The following is a 27,140-nucleotide window of genomic DNA, read 5'->3' on the forward strand; positions in this document are numbered from 1 at the left end:
TATGCACACAGGCATTAATCGACCTAGCACACCGGCCGGCGTAAGTTAAGAGATGCGGAATCACACAAACAGAAACACAACAGATCCTCTCCAGCCCTTCCTGTGGCACCATCTTAAGCCTGGGAGAATTCAGACACCCAACTAGCTCTTATTTTCGGGTCTGTCAACTGGCGTACTGCTACTTTAGAGAACGTCGTGCTGCATCTTATGCTATCAGCCCGCATAGAGCCAATGTTCCATATGAGTGCATCACTGGAAAATCGATAGATTTATCACTTGCATAACCACTGCGCACTCGTGCCACAGATATAACGGGAAACATATTTTGCAAATCTGATCTGTCTTCACGCAGATGTCATTTAGCTGGGAGACTGAAGCATTTGAATCATAAGTACTAGCATACAGAGAAACACAAGGAACATCATGCCGTGAAACAAAAGAGGGCAAATCTATGCAGGGCCATTTATTGTTTGTCTGGTGCGTGTAGGCTTGTGAGTGTGTTTTTGTTTCTAGTCTCTGTGTGGTGAGTGTGCTTTCAGTTCTAGTGCATGGACATTAGATGTCTAACTGCTCTATCCCAATAAGGAAACAATCAAAATAAACAAGCTAAAGAGTCAAACAGGGCAGCCTTAAACAGAAACCAAATTTTCATTTTTTACATGCCACTCTAAACACATAAAAAAACACCACACAAATGCACAGCCTACAGAGAAGCAAAGCCTAACTCCTAAATAAAGAAAAAAAAACATTCTTTTTTGAAATGGCAAGTAGAGACATTTTCTTTAAATGGGAAAAAGGCAAACAATTATCTTCCCTGTAGTCATTCAATACATTCTTGTGGTTAATAGGAAATATCAAAATATAGCAGCGCTACTGCTTAGATCAAATAGATGTAATTAGATAAATTGAGGAAGAAGGAGAACGGCTTGGCTGTAAATTGCATGGTGTGTGCATGCTAAGACCCAACACTGGCACAGCTGCATGGAGCTGCACTCACGATTTATCATCTCTACATCGCAGGAGCCAGTGGCCCACACCACTATTAATCATCAGCAAAATCATTTAATTCAGCCCAAGCCCGACTATTGTCTCAGTCTCTCCCCTCACTCTGGGCAAATCAGCCACCACAGCAGCAGCACGCACCTCAGAGGAAATCACACAAAACAGAGTGGGATACAAGTGTTGGGTTAAAACTGGCATTATTATTATTTTTTTTTTTTTTGACAAGCTGTGCAGCACATCATTCCTGGCAGATTGCTTTTTTTGGGTAAATTTAACAAATATGAAATTTATAACTGCAAAGACTACTGTTTATAGTATAGAATAACAGTTGATCACTCAGTGCTTTGATAACACACTGATAGTGGTTCATTTTCATGAAAGTTGCCCTTTGTGTATATCATTTGCTCACAGCCGTGCACACACAAACTGTGGCTAAGTTGCAAAAAGCTGACAAATCCAGACTAAATCTATCCGCAGAAACCTTAGTGTTTCTTCAAAGTGGATTTTGGCACGTGGGTCTTCTTATTTCAACAAACAAATTGTTCTGGAACAGTGAAACAAGATGCCCACAAGGCTATTCTTTGTCCCAGAACTTACAAAAGAACTTTTCCTCTTGTGTTTCAGAAAAGTGGCCTTTTCAGTTAGTGCACCAGTGTCCAAACACCAACTGTAATGCACGATTGGGTACAGCAGCGCTGAGCCTCTTTCTGCCCACCGCAGCGGCTGACTTACATTGGCACCTTCTCCAGCGCCCCCACACATGCCTGACATGCCCTCACTGCACCCCCCTCTCCGAGAGCATGTCTGCTCCATGCCCACTGACAAACAGGATAAAGCGGGGTGAAATTGGGAAAGCCAAACGGTGACAGGCTAATGACAGTAAGCACACAGCGTCCGAAAAACACAGACACAACACACATACACAGATCAGGAAGCAAGCAATGTGAAAAAGGGCAAATGGACGGACCAAATATACAGAACATGCAGAGCCACGAGAGATTCACAGAGGTGTGCCATCCCCATATACTGTCTTTCAGGGAAAACACACATTCACACCTATTTAAGTTCACAGACATTAATGCACATCCATACACACACACACAATCACAGAGACAGAGAGACTCACACAGACATTAATGCACATCCATACACACACACACACACACACAATCACAGAGACAGAGAGACTCACACACATCACTTATCACAGGTCACATTCTACAATAAAATGAACATGATGTAATTATATTATACAAACCATACTGGGCTTCCATAATCACAAATGAGGGTGTAATTCATTAACCAAAATAATTGAAATAAGGCTATTTCATTCTACATAATAATGTGATTGTATATATGATTTAGAATGGAAATGGAGTAGAAAACAAAAAATGACAACAAATAGGAGTTCAGTCTAAGTCTACATTTTGGGATCATTATAGTGCAAACAAAAATATGAAACCTGTAGGCCTATCGGACAATTTGGGTAGTCTAAATGTATAAATAACTAAAAATGATGTTTCTAATTTGTTTAGGGTGGCCTGTTTAAATTAGGAAAACACATTCAAAAGGGCGACAGCTAACAAATGAGCAAATAAACAGTGTTAATAGTGCAGTAATCTCAGTCACGTTGTGATTCTAGTTTCATTATATTTCAATCACAAAACCGTTCTCAGGACAAGTCAAAAGAAAAGTGAGAAACTTATTGAAGACAATTACATACCTTTATTGCATATCATTTAATTGTATGAAATGAAAAAACGAGCACATATGAACATCACATATGGTTAGTGAGTGAAATAATTTTGCACAGCAAAATATATATATATATATATATATATATACTATATAAGATGAAAGATTAATTAACATATTTTCAAGATTTATTGGCGAATGGTACTCCCTCATTTTGTACATGCAGGGTGTCAATCCCTGACAATCTAAACAATGTCCAGACATTATTGATTATAATAATTGTTATTGCTTTGCAAATATTGAGTTCGTTTAAGACAAAACAACAGTCTCTCCTGAACTGATAATAAAATATTAAAATGTTACGATTGAGTCATAACAGAATGTCAAACGTATCTTCTTGAGATGTGGAGAATTCGAACTTTTTCCTGAATTTCCGAGAATATTTAGTGCATTTCAGTCCAAAATACGTCTATTTGTTGAAGACACAAAAGCATTGCAATTTATTTTCACTTCTCCAACAATACTTTTTGAAATACAATAGGGAAATGTGTGGCGGAGCTCTCACACTTCTGTTTGACGCACATGCTGCAAAAGCGCTGTTTATGCACTGCACAATACTGCTCATTGTAGCCTATAAATTGGAACCGAGCCAATTTTTTTTTTAAACCACTGTTAAAAAATACTGTTGTGCAGCAATCACCTTTTTAATTATCGAATAATATGCTTCAACCTGTAGCACGCTATCTTTTGCAACTTATAAAACTTTGTACTTAAATTACGCTTTAAAATGTATTTAAAGGTTGTCAAATGCAGAGTGGAATATCTTTAAATAACAATATAGGCTTTAAGCAACAGACTAAACTTCCAAGAAAGGGATCGGTGATTTCCTTAATAGTGAAGTCTTTTCTTTTTACCCCTCCGCCGATCAACTTCCATCAGGAATGCATAGCGCATTCACTGCAGCCTAATGACAGTCGGTGGTGGTGCACTTCAACACAGCTGAAATGCACTTCGTTAAGAGGGGTGGGAAGTCCTGTCACTTTTTTGTTGCTGTCCCAAAAAAGTGAGGAGGCCATAAATGAAGTATGAATGCCATGCTGGAGTCATCCGACAAGAAGGATCTTCAAGCACAGAAAGAAAAAAAAAACCATACATGTCCAGCATGCAGGGGAAGTTCAATAAGACATCTCTTTAAAAACAATGAATAGTTTGTAATGAATATTGTCTTTTGTTGCTCAACACAAAAGCAAGCAAACGCATGAGATGAGGTGGCGTCAAACGGCAGGCTCGCAATCCTCCAAGTTTGGCAAAAAAGAAAAGGAAAAAAAAGGTTTAAAAAAAAAAAAAAGACCAAAAACATGTTGTCGATGGATGCAGTTTTGACAAGAATCTGTACACTGAATTCAAAGTAAAATGATGAAAAAGGACAAGTTGATGAACTTCAAAAGGAGTATACTTAGTGCTTGCATGCACACTTCGTATAGCCTACTGCAGCATTAAGTTGGATCAACTTTCAAAAATCATATTTTACTCAAACACTGCAAATCTAATGAACAACGACGAAAGAAATCTTGACAAACAGGCTATGCATAATATAGACTGAGTATAATAGCAAAACGTAGATGTTCTTAATATGCCTCTCAAAAAATAAAAACACGGATGACTAAGCCCTCCAAATCTAAAAACAGTCGCAGATGTTTACAAAAAAAAGTATAAAATTAAAAAAAGAAGAAAAGTCGACAAGTTAGTTCTTGGTCTATAGGCATTTGCGCCAAATGAAAAAAGTTTCATAATGAAAACTTTTGTTAAGTGGGGGTGAGTAACCCTATTCTTTTTTTTTTTTCACGATAATGTCGAGACTCACATGAAAAACTCCGGGGATGAAGGGTTGTTGTCACTGCTGGATCCATTTTCTCTGAAGCCGTTGCTGATGAGCTTCTCATACTTTTCTTTGTACGCGTCCCTCTCCCGGACCAGCCTGGAGATCTCCTGCTTTAGGTGATCGACCTGCTGGACGAGTTGCGTCTTCTCTCCCTCCAGGACGTGCCGCTGCTGGACCCGCTTGAACCGGCAGGACTGCGCGTAGCCTCTGTTCTTTAGGGTCCTCCTCTTCTGTTTCAATCTGATCACTTCTTCCTTGCTGACCCCCCGTAGCTGCCGGTTGAGCTCCCGCACTGACATGCTGACCAGCTGGTCGTCTGAAAAACGGTCATCCAAGCGCATGTGTGGGTGAATTGTCCCAGAAGTGCCGTTGGACTGGACGCCAGGTCCTTGGTGGTGGCTGTTGCTGTGGTGGTGATGGTGGTGGTGGTGGTGTTGCCCTCCGTTCTGAGCGGCTGCCGCAGCGATAACGGCCGACACCACCGCCGCTGCGGACCCCATCTCTTCCCCGGCCATGGTGCCTCCTGCTCCGGCTGCGCCAGCAAACTGCTGGCCCCTTGCATAGCCATCGAATGACTGGAGCTGGTGACTGCTGTTGATCAGCGCCTCGACTGCGTCTTCGGGGCTGAAGCCCAGCGCCTCTGGATTCAACTGCTGTTGATAACCGGACATCCAGTAGAAATCCTCTATGTGTGTCTTCTGCTCGCTCCCCGAGCCCGGACTGGGCGCCGAGAAGCTTGGGGAAGGGGGCACCGAGCTGCACGGCGTGCTCATCGGGGTGGAAGACAAGGATCCCCCGGCGATAAGGCGACTGCACTGGCTGATGTTGCGATCGGGCTCCACCGGCTCCTTTTTCACTTCAAACTTCATCAGATCGAAGTCATTAACATATTCCATGGCCAGGGGACTGGTGGGCAGGTCGGAGTTGCTCATTGCCAGCTCTGATGCCATCCTCTTGCTGCTGACAGTCCTCCAAGTGGGGTGAAGAGCAGCTGTCAAACTGGGTTGGCTGGAAAGAACGTGAGCCAGTTTGATTTTTAAGCGTTTGTCTTGAAACTGAAAAATGAGGTTTTCAGCGTCCTTTTTGCAGCCGCGGACTTGCAGGCGTGTGAGAGTAGTTTTTCTTTGCAGAGTCTATTGCACAGACACACCAGTGCCGCGCGCACGAGTAGCGGAGTCCTTTTTCAGCATGTGGAATTCGGCGGTTTTGTATTTCAAACATTTAACACTTTACGGGTTCTTCATTAATACATTGCGCAAGCGGAGAGGGAGAAACGCCGAAAGTAGGGGAGTGAATGCAGCCTCGCACGTTACAAGGTGCTGACTGGAGGGGCGATTTTTTAGAGGGATCACACAGCAGATGAGTTTAAGAGCATTGTAGCTGCCCTGACGTCAGGCTGGAAATAGGAAATTGACTCGGACGAAGAGCCAATAGGGTCGCACACTCCGAGAGGTAATTAACATATTGGCAGCAGAAACAAAACTTTTCGCAACTGTCAAAGGCCATCAGCTGACTGTCAGCTGGGACACTGACTTTTAACTCTTTGACTACTATTGTTTAAATCAGTGAAATTAAGTGAAGTTTGCATGATGTAAAGTCATTAACATGTGAGTCCTAATGCAAAGCATAGAGAGGAGAGAACACAAAGAAAGAAAGAGAAAGAAAGAAAGAAAGAAAGAAAGAAAATAAGAAAAAAACAAAGAAAGAAACAAAGAAACGGATAGATAGATATATTTTTACATCTACAGTGTATCATAACTGTAGACGTATTAATGAATAGTTAGAGTATTTAACTGTTTGCTTATGTAGACTACTTCATTTATATGTTTTTAATGCAGTATATTATATTTTTACAGTTTGTCTTTCCTATAAAAATCACAATTGTTGTTATTTTATAGCACAAATAACTAGGCTATATAAAACACAAGTGCCATTTCAGAGACAACTGACCAAAAATATGAAAGGTGAATTGAAGTGATTTGTCAAGCCTCTGCGCACCATAATAAAACTCAACACTGCCACCTTTTGGACATGCCAGTGCATTGGATTCCCCTTTCTATCCGAATAATAGTCCACACAAATGTCAAACAAAGCATAAAATGTGCTATAAAAAGATGAAAAACACATACAAACACACATACATACATACACATTATATGTATGTTCTTTATTTCATCCAGAAAACACTTGTGAATTGTAAAGGAGTTATGTAAGCAAGGCAAACCTGTGTAAGAAGTCATGTCAGTGGAAGTGAATGCAAGTGAACCCAGTGTTCCATCCAAACTGATATTATGTCCCACAGCCATAAAAAAATCACTTTATCTCTGCCCTGGCCAAGGCGTTTTAGGTGGAGTCATATAAACCTCTCTTGTACATTGTATGTTATCTCAGTTCAGAGGTCTCCTACTTTTAATTGACTCATGTACAACAGTAACATAAGGCAGTCAGGGTATTCCTAGTTTCCATATCACTGTGTCCTGTATAGTTAGGGGATCATGATGGGCTTAACCATGTGAATCATTTTTTGTATTTTAGCTGGAGGATACATATAGACCCTTGTGATGCTTTTTATATATTCTTATTTCATACATTTATAGAACAGACAACTTGGTTCACTGCTGGTGTGAAGTGATTCAGACACATACAGTTTCAGCAGACTCGTGAATGAGAATTATGATGACGTTCCTGATATAGAACCACATAATTCTAATTTTTTTTCAGCTTGATTGTTATGCCTGGATTCATCAACAAGGATGACATTACTTTTGGATTTATACTCTTAAGTCTGAGTTCCCTATTGTATTTTCTGATCAATTTATGACACATGGCAGTTTACTCATTCAATAATAATGCAATTTGTTTGGGTAAAGAGTGATGTAAGCTATAAGGCTTGGTCTCGCTGGCCACTCAGTGTTTCTTTTGTGGCCTCTTTTAACATGGTGCTGACAAATAACCATTTCTTTCCTGTGACAAAAGCCTATAATCATGGTCTCTCTCTTTCTCTCTATCTCTCTCTCTCTCTCTCTCTCTCTCTCTCTCTCTCTCTCTCTTTCCAAGTGTATGATCTCATCGTTGCGACTATATTATTTTTAGATTCCTGGGAGCACAACATTTAATGATAGGCCAAATCAGTCACGTCCCTGCTGCCAAAAGCTGTGGAAGATGATCCTGCCAATCAGGCGGATATTTTCATAAGCATAAGGAGTTCAACACTTTCACAATGGTTGTCCAAAACTGTAGCAGACATTCAGTTTTTTAGCTTCCTCTGTTTTAAAATGTTGTGGATACACTCTCTTTTTCAATCTGTCTCTCTGTTTTATGTGGATACGTCATGTCATAACTGCTATAGTAAGTGCTCAAACATACGACAGATGCTGTATATACTGTACGTATCTTAACAAAATTTAGATTTACAATTGTGAAATACGGAATTAAATATTCTACTGCTACTACTTCTAAAGGTTAGCAGACTGTTTATGAAAGAAACAAAAATAAAGTCAACCAAAAACACGTATCATTGCCAGTTGCTAAATGTTCCAGTAAAGGGGTAAATGGATGCAAGTTATTATAACACTGCGTGTGGCTCAAACAAAACTCAAATAGAACCCTATTGTTTCTATTCCCATTCTGTTGCCTTGTCATCTGTTTGGGCTTACCTGTTCAAGGGAAGGCACAGCAGTGGCCCGTTCCCTGGGGTACGGCCACAGCAGAGCGAGACTAATACACAAACGAATGGAGAGCTCATTAGTCATGACAGAAGAAAGTGGCGGACTTAATTTAGCGGCTTTTGTGCCTCTGAAGTTATTGATGATGCAGAGCTGAGATCTACATGGAGAGGAATCGGGCCACTGTTAAAAGAACACAGGTTGTTTGAGATGTAAAAAATTACAATATCATTAAAAGGGTCCATCCCATTTTATTATACTTTTAAATTATTCTTAAAACTAGAGGATTTCTGAAAGTAAAGCAACCATGTGAAACAGAACAGTGTGTTTGTTAGAGCACTGTAGCAAATATGACATTCTCATCATTAGCGTTGATCAGGTTTGGTGGCCTCACCGTTGCAAAGTTCAGAATTACTAAGTCTGATTTAATGCAAGCTTTTTACAACGTTGTACACATATATTTAAAGTGTGTTTAAAATCCCTTTGTCAACTTTTGGACTGATTAATGACATATTATCATCTGGTGTTAACTGAAAATGTATTTAGAGACATTTATGAGGCATTTACTGTATTTAGATTTGCAAATACTAAATCTTAAGGACTTCCTTAGGAGTTTCCTTGGAACATTGTATTGCTATTAAGGCTTCTTTTGAATAAGTTGAAACAACAACAACAATGTTATAAAGATTACATAACGCTTTATATAATTTTTTTTGCAGTGTGATGTGGCTTGGATACTACAAGATGACTTCTGGTTTTGTCTTGGAGTGGTCTAGGGTCAGCCAACAGTGTTGCTGGTCCCAGATTCAAACCCTTTTCTTACCAGCCTCTTGTCAGTTTATTGGCATAAACAGTATACTGTTAGGATTGCACATCTTTTTTCTTTTTTTTTTTAAAGTGATCAGGGCCAAGTTGTAATGTCCCCGCTTACACACTTAGAAACTTTGACACACACTCCTGATAAGTCCATGAGGGCTCAGAGCTGTCCCACTGTGAAATTGGCAAGGGTTTGAGGGCTCTCTGATTGACTTTTCTTTTTACTCTTTATGCACACTTTCCATGAGTCTGCAGACTTTGCTTCGGTGACAAACCTGCAATGCATAGAATTTAGACATGTTCTGCTGTGGTTTAATGCACCTATTGTAAGTTGCTGAATAATGTATTTTTTTACATTACATTGCTAAATGTGATGTAATATAAAATGGGAAAGACAGCGGAAATGTGCATCATAAAAGAAAGAAAGCGGAAAGGTAATATTTCCTTTTAACTATAAACACACACATATTGTTAACCAGCACTATGTATGCATACTTGTTTGTCATATGATGGCAGGATGGTGACTTCCAAATACTTGGATTGGTTCAACAGAAGTGTTTAGCTTATAAACAGGGAGCAAACAACAAAACCCAACGTGGAGCCATAACACGCTCCTGCGCTTAGGATGATGTCACGGGTGAGGGTTTAGTGGGTTATCTGATTTTCCAATACTCAGACAGTGGTGAGAATTGTCTTTGAGCAACAGACCAGACAATGAGTTGAAAAAAGAAATCAGAATCACTGAAGTTTAAAATCAACCTTGTTAGAAGTAAACATCAGGGAACAGTCCCATGAATGTCCTCTATGTCCTGGGTGAAAGACATGAACGTACAACTTGCATTGACTCTTGTCTATAGGGAGACTTCTTTTAAGTTTGTCGAGTTACTATTGGCAAGACATCTGCCAAAAGCTTGCAATAATCTTCTAAAAAAAAAAGTTGAAATTTAAACAAATTCAATCCTTTAACCTAAACTCTGCAATAACATGAAGAATGTAATTAAGATTAGACTATTAGTGGGGGTATCAGTCTGAACTCGTATCATTCTGGTGAGAGATAGAGGCGACTGAGTGGAAAGAGCAGAGGTCAGTGAGTTGTTTGCTGTATGACTGTGTGTGTGTGTGTGTGTGTGTGTGTGTGTGTGTGTGTTGGTTGGGGGTTGCTTAGTTCCAGTCAGGGCTTGATAAGGCCATCTAATCAGCCTTTTTACATTCCAACACTTTGTAGCCACCCCTAACCTGAGCCTATTACTGTATCCATGTCTGCATTGGTAAATACCTGAAAGCTGATAACCCCTACAAACACACAGGTGAAATAATAGAGTCACACACTTTTAATATGAATTATTCTTTTTTGTTTGAGCACCGCTTTTAACTTTAAGATGAAGAAGACAGAAACACTACCTGTGCTTTACATCTCCGTTAACGTGAAGGGCTGGTAATGCTCTGGGGCAATGCAATTTAATCAACAGTTTAGTGAGAACAACAAAGCTGGAATATCAATTGCCACCCCACCAACAGAATGTGGGCACAGCCATGGCATAATTACCTTAATCCATTAGTCAGAAGAAGGGTGAGGCTGCGAAGGGTAGGACAGAGGACAGAGCAGACAAAACAAGGTCAAGAAGAGAGCAAATCTGTAGTCTGAGTTGGATTTTGGATGGCCTCTCTGACAATGGTGGAAAGTATTTGGTAGGCTACAGCTAGTGGGCTTTGTGTGACTGGAGAACTCCAGTGTACGACCCCGAGTCAGTATCGGTTCTGTGGCTTGAGGGCGAGGGACTGGCAGTAAACCAGTGAATGTGTTACAGTGCTGTGAACAGCAGAGTCACACGTGTTTTCTAGACTGTCTCAGTTTCACATGACCAGGAATGACAGAGTTTTGAGGTTTAATATCTCATATTTATTCCACTTCCCCTTCCAACTGAATATTTGTCAAGTTAAATAACATGGTTGCTAATTAATACTGTGTGGCCTGTAAATGTAGGCTACGCTGTTCACCACATATAGAGTAATCGAAGGAGACTGGTCAATATTGCACAAGAGTTGGCAGAGTGGCTTGCATATTAGCCATAATTGCATTCACATGAACATAATGTATTGGTTTGCTGTCATGTGTAAGGTTAATGTGTATAGCAATTTAATGGCATATTAACTGTTGGATAGCTTTCAGGGGTTATCTCCTTTGGACGCCCTCGATGCTTTAACGCAACTTAGACTTTCATCTCCAACTCTGTGTGTGTGTGTGTGTGCGTGCGTGTGTGTGTGTGTGTGTGTGTGTCTGTGTCTGTGTGTCTGTGTGGTGCTTGAGCGTGCCTGTTAACCTGTGTATCTATGTGTGTGTGTGCCACAATTACTTACAGTACAACAAAACAGTTTTCTACTAGACTAAACAAACATTACATTTACATGATAACAAATTTAGGCTCTGAGAGTCTGAGAGCAGTTATTTTGTAACAAAGAAAACATTTTTAATCACGTCATTGTTTTTGTACTGGTTTAAAATTGAGTAGTATAGGAGCAAAATACTGTCTGCAATAATGCAAATCAACATAAATACTTAATATGACCACAAACATTATCATAAAGTTACCAACACTTCTCTTACTGGCTAAACAACAAAATCCAAAAGGTCGAGATTTTGTTAGGGATATAGTATTGGCTTGCATTAGATTGTATGTAAATGCATACAATATTTTTGTGTCCACCTCTTTAAAGTTAGGGCCAATAGGAATTACATCAATGTGTGCAGGAGTTGTCGCCTCCTACTCGGTTCTTCGGCCAGTCTCTTGCCTCCACCCCCCAGCTGCTACTGTAGCTTAGAACTGACACTAATATTAAAGTATCATTTTCACAATTACAGAGAGTTAGCAAGGTTATTACAGCAGAGATCCAATAGAAATATAAGAGACTTTTTAGCCCCCTAGCTGAAATGCTTTGCCCTGTCATCTGTTGTTGAGCACATGAAAATGTGCAGAAAAGAAATGTGTGGTGAGTTTGTGTGTATATGGGGAGTGGTAGCTGTGGAAGATAACACACTAATGACATGTCCACATTTATAGTAAGTAAACAGACGATCACACTGAGTTTATGTTTAGTTTTTTGTTGTTGTTTATCTCACAGATATAACCTTATCTATGATGTTTTCCGATTAATTTCTCATCTCTTACAGGGTCATTACGCTGAACTTAATGAGCCCATCTATTCATTGCTGTCTAGTCATTCAATGTTTATCAAATATGCCATTACAGGCCATTGACACAGTGACGACAAACAGGAGTAACTGCTGTTCCTAAACTACTGTTTGATAAAAGCGGCATCATTTCTAGAAGGGGTTACCGAAAAATATCTGTCCTCAAGTCTTATTCTTCTCTTATATAACAGAGTATGTAGACGTATCAAAATTATTAGAGATGTAATAACTTTCTTTTTGTTTTAGTTGGTCAGACAGTTCAGCTCAGTGATAAAAGATGACTGCATATTTGTGCATGGATGATCAGGATTCCTCTCTTGTCTTGTGTTCTTCTGATATCATAGATATCTCCAATCACAGTGCACATTACGGACTAACAAGTAAATAGGAACTCACAAGCAGATACAATGACACAAACCAACTCCCAAATGCATGCATGGTTACACAAATGCACATAGGGGGACACACATGCGCATGCTCATAGCCTAATGAGAGATTTTCTGACCTTTCTTCATGTACCCCTGGAGAATATTGATGAATCCCCTTTTAAAAATAACTCTCGCCTTGTAGGGTCATTAAATGATTTACAGTTATTTCACCAACACATAATTATTACATTTATTATGTTGGACTTTACAGCGTTGGGCTATTGTGGTAGGAGATGGACCTTTTAACACACAATAGAGCCGATTAAAAGTGTATTTTTTCTGAATACACTTTACTTATGTTCCACTCAGACGTTAACATCATAGGAAAGAGTTTACAGCTTTTAGAGTGGTGCATTAGCCACTATAAAACTAAACCTGTAGCATTTACGGTGCATTGTCTGATTAGTAAAAGAAAACCTATTAGAGGAGAAGGAGAGACCATAAAGTTTTAGTGTGGGCTCGGGCTAATCATATTTAACTTTCCCATAATATCCTGCAACTTTAAAACTCTGGTCCTGAATTTCAGCCATTTCTAATTTGTAGGATTTGCAATGACATTTAATTTTTTTTTATCGTCATACGATCTAAACCTTTTATGAGGAAAACCTTTGTCACAATGAAACGTGAGCGGATGAATTTTGTCCCCTCTCAGATCATTCCTATTACCCGTGTCAAATCAGATGTAATCTAAGATAGTGAGCTAAGTTATCATGGATAATGTCACATTTGGTCTTATGGCAAAAAGACTAATCGCCACATTGAAATTGCAAGGTTATGGAATTATCTTAATCAGAGCTATTTCTGACCTGCAAATGTGTGTTACTTGCTTCACCGTTGCTACCCATGTCATTACCAATATTACCAAAGCCTTTGTGTGTTTGAATCCTGCAGTCTGTGTCTGTTCCTAATAATAATATCTTCTCAATTGTTATGCTGCTAAGCTGGTTAAAATGTCATCTGACTGTGATTGTGAGCATGGCCCTTCAAACACTCCCAGTGGGTGAGGCGCTTAATGTTCATTTGAGCCCTGTGTTGAGCACTCAGCATTAAAAACCCGACTGAAGCCCAAATGAAGATGATTTAAATGAACTCATTTGAGGAACATTTAATTACCATTGGAGCATAATTGAATGCATCTCTGAAGTGCTGAGTGATTCCTAATGAAATGAGAAAGACTGGGAAGATACTGACGAGGCTGAGCACAGATGCTGATATTCAGGTCCATTCTCAACCTCCAGGACCGATTAAAAACGATCAGAGACGCATCTACTGGATAAATAAATCCGTCACTGCTAAATTGTCCTCAAAAGTGCAAAAAAATAAAGCTTATTAACAGGTCTACTGATCCTCCAAAGGTAGCTTTTAGTTCATTTTTTGAATGATTCCCACAACAGAATCACAATAAAGTGTAAAGTTAATTAATGAATTCTAAAATGTAAGTAGATGTTTAGTTTAAACAGAGATGTCAGTGTAGCGATGGATGAGTTGGGTGGAGTCACCTATATAACATAAAGGTAGGTAACACAATATTTACAGGGCAGGTGTGGTGCTTGTCCAGTAAAAACCCCTTCTTCTGGACACATGTTGTTAAGCGGAGGCTACTATTGGCCCCACCATTATAGCATGCATATTTCATGGCTTTTGGAAATTCCCACATGGCAACATCCTGACACCTGCACCATCCATTACAGGGGATCTCATTCTCCCTCTGCTCTCTAAGTGTGTATTTGTGCATGTGTTTGAGAAGAAGAGAGAGACGGTGAGTGCATGTAAGTAAATATGTGTCAGTCTTTATGAGTGGCAGAAGCTGCAGCTGCCCCCCCCTCACCACCCCCCCAGGCTCACGGCTCTCTCAAAGTCTGGAAGGCCTCAAGGCAGAAGATGCCAAACAAATGCACCTTTTAGCTTATTGTAGGTTTGAAGCAAACTGTCAAAACAAAATACAGATATAATATTTTTTTTAAAAACTGTTCTTTTGTTTCCCCACTTTATGTGTAATCATCTGTCTCTGTCGAGATTTTGTGAGAGAGCCTAGCAAGGTGTTGTTTGTCAAAGTCTATTTTGTATCTGTAACGGGGCTTCAACATAAAGCAAGCGGAAGCTAGTTGGTTAAATGCTGGTAACGCTATTATAAGGTTAAATCTAGAGTATACAAGCCTGCAGTCTGTATGATGAGAGCATTTCCTGCAGAACAATGAGTCTCCAAGCTTGTCTGACAGAGAGACAGACACACAGGAAGATAGAGAGAGAGAGAGAGAGAGAGAGTGAGAGAGAGAAAAACAGAAGGAGAGAGAGAGAGATCATCATTGCATTTAAACTGCTTGGCAACTAACCAATTGCAAACATAACGCATGATGATAATTCTGAGTCAATGTAGTGATTTCAGAACATATTGATACCCTGCATGGCTGTACACACACACACACACACACACACACACACACACACACACACACACACACAGTGCATGCAAACATTTACTAACTTCTTATTAGCAAGCACAAGCTCTGCAGCGTTGGGCCTCTGCTACACTTGGGATACATGAATACAGAAGGGGATACCACTAAATTGAAAATCATCTACCCATTAATGTACATTTTCATGCTTGCCAGCCTCAAGAAAAAGAATTGACAAACAAATTGTCAAATACAATTGTATACAATGTATCAAATCCAACAAAAATTGTTAACTTGAACACTAACCTTTTAAGCAAATGCAAGCAATACTAAAGAGCTGTTCAGTTGGGACATTGTGTTTAAATGTTTGTGAAAATCCAATGTACAGCAATTTTAAGTTTGATCACAATAGTAATTATGAAAACATTCTCTGTCTGTATTTTTGTCAATTAGGGGTGAGGACATTAAATAGGCTAATTTATAATGATTGGAAATCCCTGTTTGGTATAATGTAAAGATTAAGAGGGTTATATATATATATATATATATATATATATATATATATATATATATATATATATATATATATATATATATATATATATATATATATATATATATATATATATATATATGAAACAGGTTTTTAGGGTGTGAGGCTGTCCATAGTATCTTGCACATTCCCAGTGTAAAGTGGCTTCCGTGGGTGGTGCTTACTGTAATCTTCTGTAGACACACACTTGACACCAACAACTTACAACAGCTAACGATTTTTGGAAGTGTGGCTCTTATTTATTATTAATTGTTTATTATTAGGTAGATCAATATATAAAAATGTAGAATTATATAGAATTGCAAACAAATAGGAAGTCGGGAAATTGCTTGTGTCCCGTCAGCAATGTTATGAGTTACAGTAATCTAAAGCCGTCACTTAGTACAGAAACTGTGTGGCCAGGTTGGCTCAGTGGGTAGAGCAGGCGCACATATACTGAGAGGTTTATGCCTCGACGCAGAGGTCCAGGGTTCAAATTGGACCTGTGACAATTTCCTGCATGTCTTCCCCCTCTCTTTCTCACCTAGCTGTCTTATCAAATAAAGATGGATTATTATCCCAACAGCTTGGACTCTTGCCTGCCATTGAGTAATAGTACCCTATATTACTTACAGTAATGCAGAGTAAAGGAGGATACAAGGAAAATGTGTCATACAAAGTCGTAGCATTATTTGTAATGTTTCTGTGTACAAAGGTTTGATTCACCTATGAGTAGCAAACAACAGTTTGACCAAATCAAGTACATTTTACTCTGAGGCCAACCACTGTTTAATGTTCAGTAGAGGTTAAAAGGCAGACAACTTACTAACCTTATTCTTACACTATGTGTATCTAAAGCCAGTAGCTCTGTTGTAGCTGTAAAAAAGAAATGTCAAATGTTACGTCACATGTAACAGGTATTGTTTCAATAGAGCTATGACAGACATTCAACTTCTTATCAGCACAGACACATGCATCTATACCCTGACCACACACACACACACACACACACACACACACACACACACACACACACACACATTTATACATATATAAATGGGCAAACACACAAGTATGCTATGCATGCATACTACATGAATTAGTTTAATTCTCAAGATAGACATCACATGGTTGTTTTACATTCAGACCATTTAGACCAGTTAAAAAGTCAAATGACTCTCTGTGCTGTACGCACTTACCATGGAGACAAAGGGATCTAAATTAGCTAATGAAAGCTCATAATCTTAATTGTAGTACGTGACTCCAGAGTTCTGGCGTTGGAGTGCACATGGACAATGAAACCCAGTAGTCAGAGCACATCCTCTAACCGGGCTGACATTCCAAACAGCAATTACAGCATGGGGCCCACCAATCCAGACCAAAACACCTACTCACAAAAACAATGTGCATCACTGTTTGCACACAAGGAAAACCCTCTTTGGACCCTCTTCATTCCTCTGTCCCCTCTCCTCCACGGCTCCTGGTCCAATCTTGTTATTAATCTTAACTCGTTCATTAGAAGAATTCTCAGTCGTCGCATGTTCTCACATTAATGTAATGGCCATGACAGCAGGTCAGGTCCTGGCAGTGTGTTTGCTGTTAGAGAATACACATCGCAATTGATGTGACTTTCAAATTTTCTTTCTTTTTACTCTAAGATGATTTACCTACATCTCCATCACATTTGCACGATTGGTTTTGTTTGCTTTTGGTTTTGTAAGTCCTTACATAGATAACAGAAGGACATGTGTCATAATAGTATTTGTCAGAGGTCGTACTCGTTATAAGCATTACACCTGTCTGTACCAATATATCGATACATCCATTTCTAATTACACAGGTAGTAGATTTATATACAAATTAATAAACATGTCACATACAAAGCCTTCAGATTATGTAACAGCTCCTACAATTGCATTTAGGGTGATGATGTTGAAAAAGTGAGACTGATTACTATTACAAGGCCCAGTGTAGGCTGCCAATCAATGAGTAAAATGATTTGGCAAGTGCTCGGCCACAAACAAAGTGAAAATAATGCAATAAAGCAAACATATATCCTACTCTCCAAGTTGCATTGCATCACAAATTGATGGAAGAAGTCGTGTTTGTTGGAGGCTGCTTTTTAAACCATCTGCAGCAAAGCTAGCTCACTGCTGGGCCGTGCAAGAACCAAGTCTTGTGCAACGCTCCCTCAAAAGAACATTTGTTCACCATCTGTGACTGCTGCTCCCACTCCATGCAGAGTGGAAGCAAAGAGGCAGTACTGCTAACTTTCTTACAATGCAGATGGAGATGTTGCTGCTGGAGGTTTTTTTTAACCTTCTCCCTCCCACAAAAAATACTAAATTAAACCATATATCAACTCTATCTATGACAGTAAATCTCCAACCCTCTCTGGGATCATGAAAACATAATCACTGCATAAATTAAACCCCCTTTTTTATCACCAAGACCCCTGGCCAGTACAGTGTGTTTTGATGACAGCTATGTGTTTCCTGTTGCGCCCCATTCAGGCTGCAGCTGGCTGTTAAACGAATTAGTCCAGGCTGGAAATATTGCAAGGGTGCCACACATGTGACTCACATGTCCACACACACACTCACCGACAAACCTCAGCTACAGAATGACAGGAGAATGGATCCATTAGAGACCATTGCATTTTATTTAATATAAGTGTTTGAGATTAAATGTCCAATGGAGTACAGTATGGATTTTACATGCTTCCCTGCAGGAGTTTGCAACTTTGTGCACAAAAGGACACAATAGATTTTAACTCTCTTGATATTATATTCTAAAGCATTTTCAATATAATGCTCCATTTAACCTCCTTGCAACATATTTTACCAATGCTAAAAAAAAGGGCACAGTCAAGGTAAGTTGGACATGGACATTTTATCAACGTGAATAGTTAGTCAGAACTCAGGCCTGCAACTCAGGCCAGAGGATTGTGACTCAGACTTGGGTGACGTTGCAGCTACATCAACACAGAGAGCTAATACAGGCAGGCCTCTTCTCTGTTAGCTTTCTCTCTTTCAGCACACTCACATTCACATATGTCCAATCTACACTGTTTCATTGTCCAGCGCTGTGGGATCTCTCAGCTCGTTCCTTTCTCTCCTATTTTGTTTGGTTAAGCGGGGGCCAGAGGTTTGGCTTTGTCTGTGTAGGTGGAGTTCTGGAAATCTGGTTTAAACTGCCTGGTGAGAGTTTGCTGTACTCCAATCGGAGACTGTGCTGGGACTGAACACATAACTGTTGGATAGTATACTGTACATGCTAGTTTAGTTGACTTATATTTATGATTATCTGTCAGCACTAAACTACTGGAATAGCAAGAGGGGAATATATGTATCCTGTGTTTTGTCATGTGGATTGTTTAAGAATTTGACTTTTTAATTACAAAACCTACATCCAATAACAGTCAAGCATTCTGATAACTGAATTAGCAAAGCAAATAATCAAAGTTCAGTCATATTTCAATTTATTGATTCTTTGATAGTGTGTTTAGTTACATTGTATGTTTTGTATCTTCTTCATTTGCAGTTGTAAACTTGGTTGTGTGAAACTGTGAAACTCTGTCAAAAAAATCTTTCCCTTCTTATTACTCACAATTCCTTTGTAATTTAATTTTCCGTAACTCCTTTCCATTTCTCTTGTGGATGATACAATCAATTACCCATGGCTGAAGATAAGTCACCCTGTGTCAATCGGAGTTTGCGAAAGGACGAGTTGGGGACACTAAAGTGAAGGCTATGGTGCCTTTTTCATTGTCAGGATTAAAGGTATTCACAGATCCAGAAATCTGGATTGATCTGAAACAGACCAGTGGAAAACCTGCACCTAACATCCGAAAATTGGTTTTCAATTCAAAATGGAGTCAATCCAAACAAACCCAAATGGAGAACCCCAACAATACTGACAGCAGCATGATGGATCACCAATAAATGAGCAGCTACAGTCAGAGTAGAACTACATGAACATTCCTGCACATCACATCTGTCTGACCTAAAAAAAACCTCTTTCCCCTAAAATGATTTTGGCAGAGCTCATTTTCAGAGCTGATAATGACACATGTTGACACTCAAAACCAAGAATATTGGCAACATAACAAGACCCTACCCAAACCAGACTAAATATAATTTGGACCCGGTACCCAGGTCTTTGGTTGGGTTTTTTGGTTGGGTGGAGTTGATCCTGGTATAAAAACTGTAATAACCTGCTGTTATGCTCTTTAAATCATCCACATTCAAATGGTATGAACTCATGAGTACATAAACATACTGAGCAATGACTGACATGTACTATATATATTATGTCATGTGGAGCCATGTGGAGTTTTGCTCAAGGGCAGGGTTACAGTCAAAGGCAGCAAAGTCTGAAATGTTGGCCAGAGGAGCACAGCTAGGAAAGGAAAGCTGGTTTAATGAGAGGTCAAAGGTCATTCTGGGTCAAGTACCTTGCCTGGGGACTACATGTTAAACACAAAAAGAGGGACCGAACAATGTCTGACATGATCAACAATGCTGGCCTAATTAGAACAAACACAGACGCCAGGGACCAACCATATCTCTGAAGTGCAAAAGGAACAAAGATAATATACTAGCTGTTATTGTTTTGAAATAAACTTATTTCCTTGAATTATTCTTTCCTTTCCAGTTAGTGCTGCAGTCTTCACCACCAACAAGGATTTACCGTCTGGAGTATAATTTGGATAGGCTCCTTGAGGAAACAGCCTCCTCAGGGGGAAAGACAATTAGTCCTTCAACAAACAGCACGGATCAGTCGCTTTAATTAAACACCCTCCCCCATTATTGCCTCATCTTTCTTCCGTCCCATCTCCTCCCCTCTCTTTCGGTTCTACTTTTTCTTCTCTTTTTATGTGGAGTCTGGATTTTAATCCTAGGCCAGATGACACCCTAATAATTTGTTGTGCGGCTTGGTGAGCTCCTAACCAGTGGATTAGATGGATATTGGTCGGTGGGGTAGTTTGTGGAGTTAGCGCTAAAAGGATTTACCATCTACTGAGTATATCAAAGGCAGAGTCCTGTGCTAAGCACTGTGCACTTCACCAAATTAAAAAGTGACCCACAGGTGGGCTCTCTGCACTGTTTGTGCCGATGGGCCATGACACTAATTGCTTTCTAACTCTGTTACGAGTGCCATCAAATTATACTCGTCAATTAGAGTGAAGAGGAGTGTATGGAAGGTCTGAGAGCTTATCCCAGTGATCACTGCTGGTGCTTTACTTCTGTCATTATTGCACACTGGGCATTGAGTCAGATAGACAGAGTGAAACACAGCTCTCTCTCGGTTTTCTATGTCTTACTAAATTCTGCAATTTGCCTTTAAAAGGCATTGTAATGTTATGCACAAGTTTTGTCATCTTTTTATTACAATGTAGGCCAATTAGGAACAGCTCTTCTAAGCAATCTTTCCACGATTTCAGATAAATACTGAATCGAGGTCATGCTCTATACTATTCATTGTATATTGTAGAAGATCAGAAGGATGATAAAGAGGTTAAGATGCATACAGGCAGCAGAAAAAAAGCCTAGAAAGTAGGTGAAGTACAGTAGCAGAGAAAACAAAACTGAAACACCACAGGAAACTACTCAACTCATCCTTTGTGTGGGAATATTCTCAAGGTTGTGTGTGTGTGTGTGTGTGTGTGTGTGTGTGTGTGTGTGTGTGTTTTGTGTGTGCGAGAGCGTGTGCATTTTCTTCAATGTGATGTGGTAAAGCAGTGAGAGGAAGGCAGGATGTGAAGCTGCATGTTCATATATATATCCTGTGATTTTGGGGAACCCCATTCTCGTCTTTCACCTATAGCCTACAGCATGTTAAGACACTACAATATTTCCTGTGCTGGTGTAACTGGGTGTCCTTTGTGGGCAGGAGTCCCAGAAAAAACAGCATTTACTCATCTGAGGTGCCCATGAGAAAAGATTAATTTCCAAATAAACTTCAAAATCTAAAATCGGCTCTTATCAAGACAACATCTGATGTTTCCTAATCGCTGTAACAGTGTTTGTCTGGTTTGGCATGTGTGCTGTATCTTCTTGTAACTTGCTGATCTGACATAAAGACTTTCAGGGAAGTTTTTTTGTAGCTCAGTGAACCCATAACCTCAGTTTAGTGAGTGACATGAGCTGGGTCAACGGAAGGAGGTGTGACATCTGTACATGATGATTTACTGGAAGTGCAGGGCGTACCATTCCTGGAAGAGCAAAAAAATAATGGGGGAAGAGAACAAAGAGATAACTTACTCCCTCAGACAAGCTAATCAGACAACACACCTGTAGCAGGAGGTGAGCGAGTCGAGTGGCATGGCCAGGGTAGTAATTCTACTTGTGCTCTACCCCCTGTGGGCACAAATCCACTCCAACAGCCTTCAGCAGGGAGCGGCAACACGTTGGAAATACAAATACATAGATATATCATAGTTGGCGTGACTAATGCAGTTAAATCAAGTCCTTCATATTGATATTCTCAAATTTACTGTGTTGTAGAATTTGGCCAGGGAACTACCCCCTCTCAGTTTTCTCAGTTTCACTCCAGCAAGGCGTATGCACAACAGCTGTTTCTCTCCGCTGCTTCACTGTGCTGCTTTCAAGTGTTGAGATTTTCATTTACTTGACTGCTTCAGGGCACCACACCTCAAATGTGTGGCATACCGCATGTCTGGCATAGCGGGTCTTAAATAAACAAAGGGCCTCTGTTATACACCATGAAACACAAGTGAAAGAGAGAGACAGAGAGAGAAGTGGGGAAGAAATCCATTTGTCGCCTGAATTAGCGGATTACTCAAAGTAACACTCAAGTCAAGTCAAATTTATTTATAAAGCCCAATATCCCAAATTTGACTCAAGGGGCTTTACAATCTGTACAGCATATGACATCCTCTGTCCTTACACCCTTACTTCGGATAAGGATCCCCCCAAAAAAAAAAAAAAAAAAAAAAGAAAAGAAAAGAAAAAGAAAACCAACAACACGCAATTGCTACTTTTTTTTTTAAAGCTATCAATTTAAGTATGAACTTTAAATTGTACCAGTGCTGTAGTTGACTCATGCAGGTTATAACGAAGCATTTACTGTTACTCAACTCATGTCAATTCTGATCTATAATGGATAATATGCTGGCATGGCAGGGAGATGGTGGATGCAAGAGTCCTGGGGGACAGTGTTGGGCAGCAGCAAGTAACTGAGTGACGTGTTCCAGTAATGGGATTTCTTTTTTGGTTGTGTAAGAGATTACAATTTTAAATTCACTAATAACATTATAATAGCTGGAGATGGCCAGCCTCTACCAAAAGAGGAGGAATACAGTTTAATGACAAACACCACTGGTGTATGCTAACACAAACTTTTGATCCTGAAAGAAAAATGGTAAAACCATTTATTCTGCAACAGTGGCTGTTTAATAGAAGAAAAAAAACTTCCTAAAAAAAAAGGGTAAATGAAATAGCTTTCTATAACACATGGCTTTTGGACATGCACTGATTTGAAGGAGAAGATTACAATAGAAACAGGTATGTAACTTGGCCACTTAAATATATCATCTAATAAAGACAATGCTATAGCATCTTACTTTTTTTTTCTTGACATTTACAGGAGCTTCTCAAATCGCTAGTGTAACGACTTGACAGTTTTCAGAATGAAAGGTTGAGTGTTCTCGCATCAGATATGATAGAAATTGAGGAGTCATGCTGTTATCTTGAAATATAAGAAAAGGCCAGCAAGAAAGAGGATTTGTGGTTGTGTTTTGGCACATAATGTACAAAATTGCAAAATGTGTGTGTGTGTGTGAATGTGTGTGTGTGTGTGTGTGCACGTGTGTGTGTGCTACCAAACAGATGTTTCACAGTCTGCACCTCCACGTGCAGTGGCATGTCCTTGTCTGGGATTGCTGCCAAGACATGAAGACTCTGTGTTAACCCATTGTGATCTGGATACACTAAGGGGAGGGATACATCTAATAACTCTTCTATGGGGACGGGTCGTGGAATGATATTTTCAGTGGGAATGGGGTTAATTTTACAGTAACCACTGAATCTACTGAGCTGATATTTCTTTGCTTTCTGCAGCTGTTGACAAGAACGTGCCTCCACTCTAGTATTCATGAAGACAATGAGGGATTTGCGCACGTTGCATACAAAAATATACAGTGGAGGTGAGAGTTTGGAGATGTTGGCAATCTGTATGATTTACAATTTTTAAATCATGCAGATTGCCAATGGTACTACAAAACTAGCATAACACTTGTGGAATGGAAGAAAAATGTTTCACTGACAAAAATGAATGAACAGCATTAACATTCACACACAGGGAGTTTCCCACTATTGACCACGCTCCTGTTAAAGATTGTAATAGGTTGAAGTGTTAACATTAAAATTTTGATAATCTAGTGTCATTATTGCAATTAAGTAAGTAGCTGAAATCAAGTTAGGTTTTCTGTGGTTAGGCAGCTTGGTTGCTATTCCTGTTTCACCAAGGGGATTTCAGGCCACAATGGCATCTTACTTTGGGGTGCTAATACTCATTTTAATCATCACATTTAGCTGAAAAGCATCCATTGTTCACTGCAGATCATTGTAGTCAAGCTAAAAGGAGACATCATCTGCATACAGTAGAGATACCATTCTCCAGATATTTTATACTATGTGCTTTTTATATAGTACATTTCTTCACCCTGCTAAGAACAACCTTGGTGATGGTCTAACTTCCCATGTTGAGTCAACAACTTCTCTAAAAGTCATCCTCCAAACTCATGGGCTCTGTCTTCTGTCACAATGAACACAGTGGCAGTCTCTCTGGCTGCGTGGAGATAGAACTGTGACCCTTTGTTGCACATTGATGCCAACATGGATGGTTGAATGATATAAAAGAGGATGGCAGATACCAATAAAACCTTTGGTTTGCTCATATGGAAATGCATTTGAAACAGTAAAGGTTTAATGGTAAGATACCAAATTTTGAATGGATGCATAGACACATGAAGGGGCAGGCAGATGGATGATTAGATGAATGTCTGCTTGCCTCTCTCAATGTGTATGCATATATGAGGTGACTAAGGACCTCACTGATTAATCTTTGGACATATATAAGCATCTTGGTTAGGTTGGCTGTGGAGGGAAGCCATAGGTTATTTTTAGTCTTACTTTTCCCCCAATTCTACAAACCATTTACCCTTCCATTTTAAAGGGAGAAGAAGCTGGTGCTTATTAACATTAACATAATTATTAAACAAAGAAGTCTAAAGTAAAACAAAAACAAAGAAGTCCCAGTCATATAAAACAAATCAATGCTGACACTTTATGCAGCTGCAATTCTTTTGGCAGGTGGACAAGTGATTTCATTTACACCTTCATTGCAAGAAAAACATGGCCAGGGAAATGAAAACATTATACAGAGGCCGTGGATGTGAATTGGACGTTAGACAAGAGAAAGTTCTGATTTACAAGCATATGCATTAAATTTGCAGCCAGCCGTGCTACACACCACAGGGACACATTCATCTCACACTTACACCTGCTGCCAAGCAGAAACAGGAAAACAGAAAAAGGAGGACAGAAATATGGCACAGAAAAGGTTGTTGGGAAAGAATATTTGATTTTCACAGCAGTGAAACAGTGAAAATTTGCCCATCTGAAATCAAGCTCAAAATTTTCTTTTTATAGTCCAAAACGTTAAACAATATCAATCATACATACTATTATTTCAACCACGCACAACAAAAACTTTACTCATGTAGTTTACTTATGTACAGTTAGATTCACAATTCACAAATAAACTAATTTGCTAATTTCCAAACCTCCAGACTTGAAACAACAAATTTCTCTAAAAGGTTCACTGGGGTAAGAGATCATTCCTAGTCAAAGTTAAGTAAACACCTTGTCTGTCTTAAAGAAAACCCGCTCCTTGTTCACCATCTTCTGCCTACCCAGAGAGAAGTGTTTCTAATTGAAGTAGACTTGATGTTTGTCCTCACGATTTGGGCCGAGGCCAAATGCTGAGCATCAGGGGGCAGGGCCCCTCCAGGCTATGGAGGTTCTAAGATTTCCCTCTGCTAGCTTACATCTTCACTAGGTTTGCAGCCCTCCCCCTACCTCCCCCTTTTTTCTTTCTCTCTCTCTACACAAGGCCAATTTGTTGTGGCAGGCGTGCATCTCAATGTCCAGATCTTGTTACACAAATGTAGGTTTTGCTAGAGGATTTTGGACCTGGTCCAGACCAGATAGACGAGGCAGCGTGTATCTCTAAGGAGTGTGAGGCAGAGAAGACATGATATGGGCTGTTATGTTTGATGAGATTTAATAGGATCGCTTTGTGTGGTGAACAAACAGCATAATCTGTAGGCTATAATGTTACAAATCATTTACTAAGTGCCATCTGAAAAACATTATTCCACTGTGTTCCACTTCATAGATCAAATAACCCCAAAAACTCTGATAATCATACACAAAACTACACATTTATACAAAGAATGAATATTATCAATCTAAATGAATAGTTTTGCATGTTGTCATTTCAGCTGCTGTTCATTTCAACTCTTTTCATGACATCCTGTGTTGCTCCTTTGCCACACAGTCAGGCTCATCCCACCAAGACGACAGAACTAGGATTAACTAAGAGAAGAATTATCCTTTCCTGGTGCGATCTTTAACAGGGGAAGCAGTGGCCATGGGTTTTGTGCTCAAGAGGAAGAGAGGCTTCTGTGGTTTACACAGCACTGCTTTTATCTCCCCTTTTGTTGTTTTAGGGATTGGTTGGTTGATGAGGGTAAGCTGGGGTTGAAGTGTTGAACAGGGATGTCCGGCAGTGATAACCATCTCTAGGCAGTATATTGCAAGTTTGATGATGGTACTGAGGCCATTACAGATGAGATAACATGTCTTTCATGGTTCAGAAGCAAACACTCTGTCCATGTAGGCTACACCGGGTTCTGATCTGCATTTCCATAATAGTAGTAAGTAAAGATTTAAATAGTTAAATTACATTATGAATGCCTTCACAAAAATATCATACTGCATTATGGCAATGCTCTAAATCGGGGGCATAACCTATATTAGACAAACAGTATTCCCTTTACCAAGTTATGCACCAGAGTAGATGATTTTGAAAGACAATCCAATAAAAAAAATAAAGATAAAGTAAATAAAAGTGAATATTGAGACAATGCAGTTTATCTAGATGTCTTTTCTTACTAGACCAGTGCCATCATGTAAAGATAAACCTCCTTATATATTATGTTTGCCAGGTTGTTACTATGAGGAGGATAATATGGAACACATAGCACCCGCTCACAGTATTGATGTGCTGCATCTTCCTAGAACTAATACTGATCTGGGAAAGACTGCTTTTAGATTGCATTTAGAATAAATATGAAAATATATACCAGCCAAGTATATTTTTTGTTGGACTAAATCATAAATTGTCTTTTTTTTGTCACATATACATTTGTTTCAGTACATTTCAATGAGATAATAAGGTTTTGTTTTTTTCAAATGAGTTGTTTCTGTTTGTGTCTTGGGCAT

General features: G+C 39.4%; 1 protein-coding gene across 2 annotated transcripts in view; it reads right to left on the reverse strand.

Moving 5' to 3' along the window:
- mafa (MAF bZIP transcription factor a) overlaps positions 1 to 5,906 on the reverse strand; it is a 77,804-nt gene extending 71,898 nt beyond the window's left edge. For both annotated transcript variants that reach the window (XR_003693244.1, XM_028586452.1), the window contains exon 1: positions 4,562 to 5,906. Coding sequence is in view for 1 of the 2 variants with exons in the window: in XM_028586452.1 (XP_028442253.1) it covers positions 4,562 to 5,529 (968 nt within the window). In the remaining variant the exon portion in view is untranslated. The remainder of the gene's footprint in view (positions 1 to 4,561) is intronic.
- Between the last annotated feature and the right edge of the window lie 21,234 nt (positions 5,907 to 27,140).

The sequence above is a fragment of the Perca flavescens genome, chromosome 1, assembly GCF_004354835.1.
Source record: "Perca flavescens isolate YP-PL-M2 chromosome 1, PFLA_1.0, whole genome shotgun sequence".
Classification (NCBI taxonomy): Eukaryota; Metazoa; Chordata; class Actinopteri; order Perciformes; family Percidae; genus Perca; species Perca flavescens.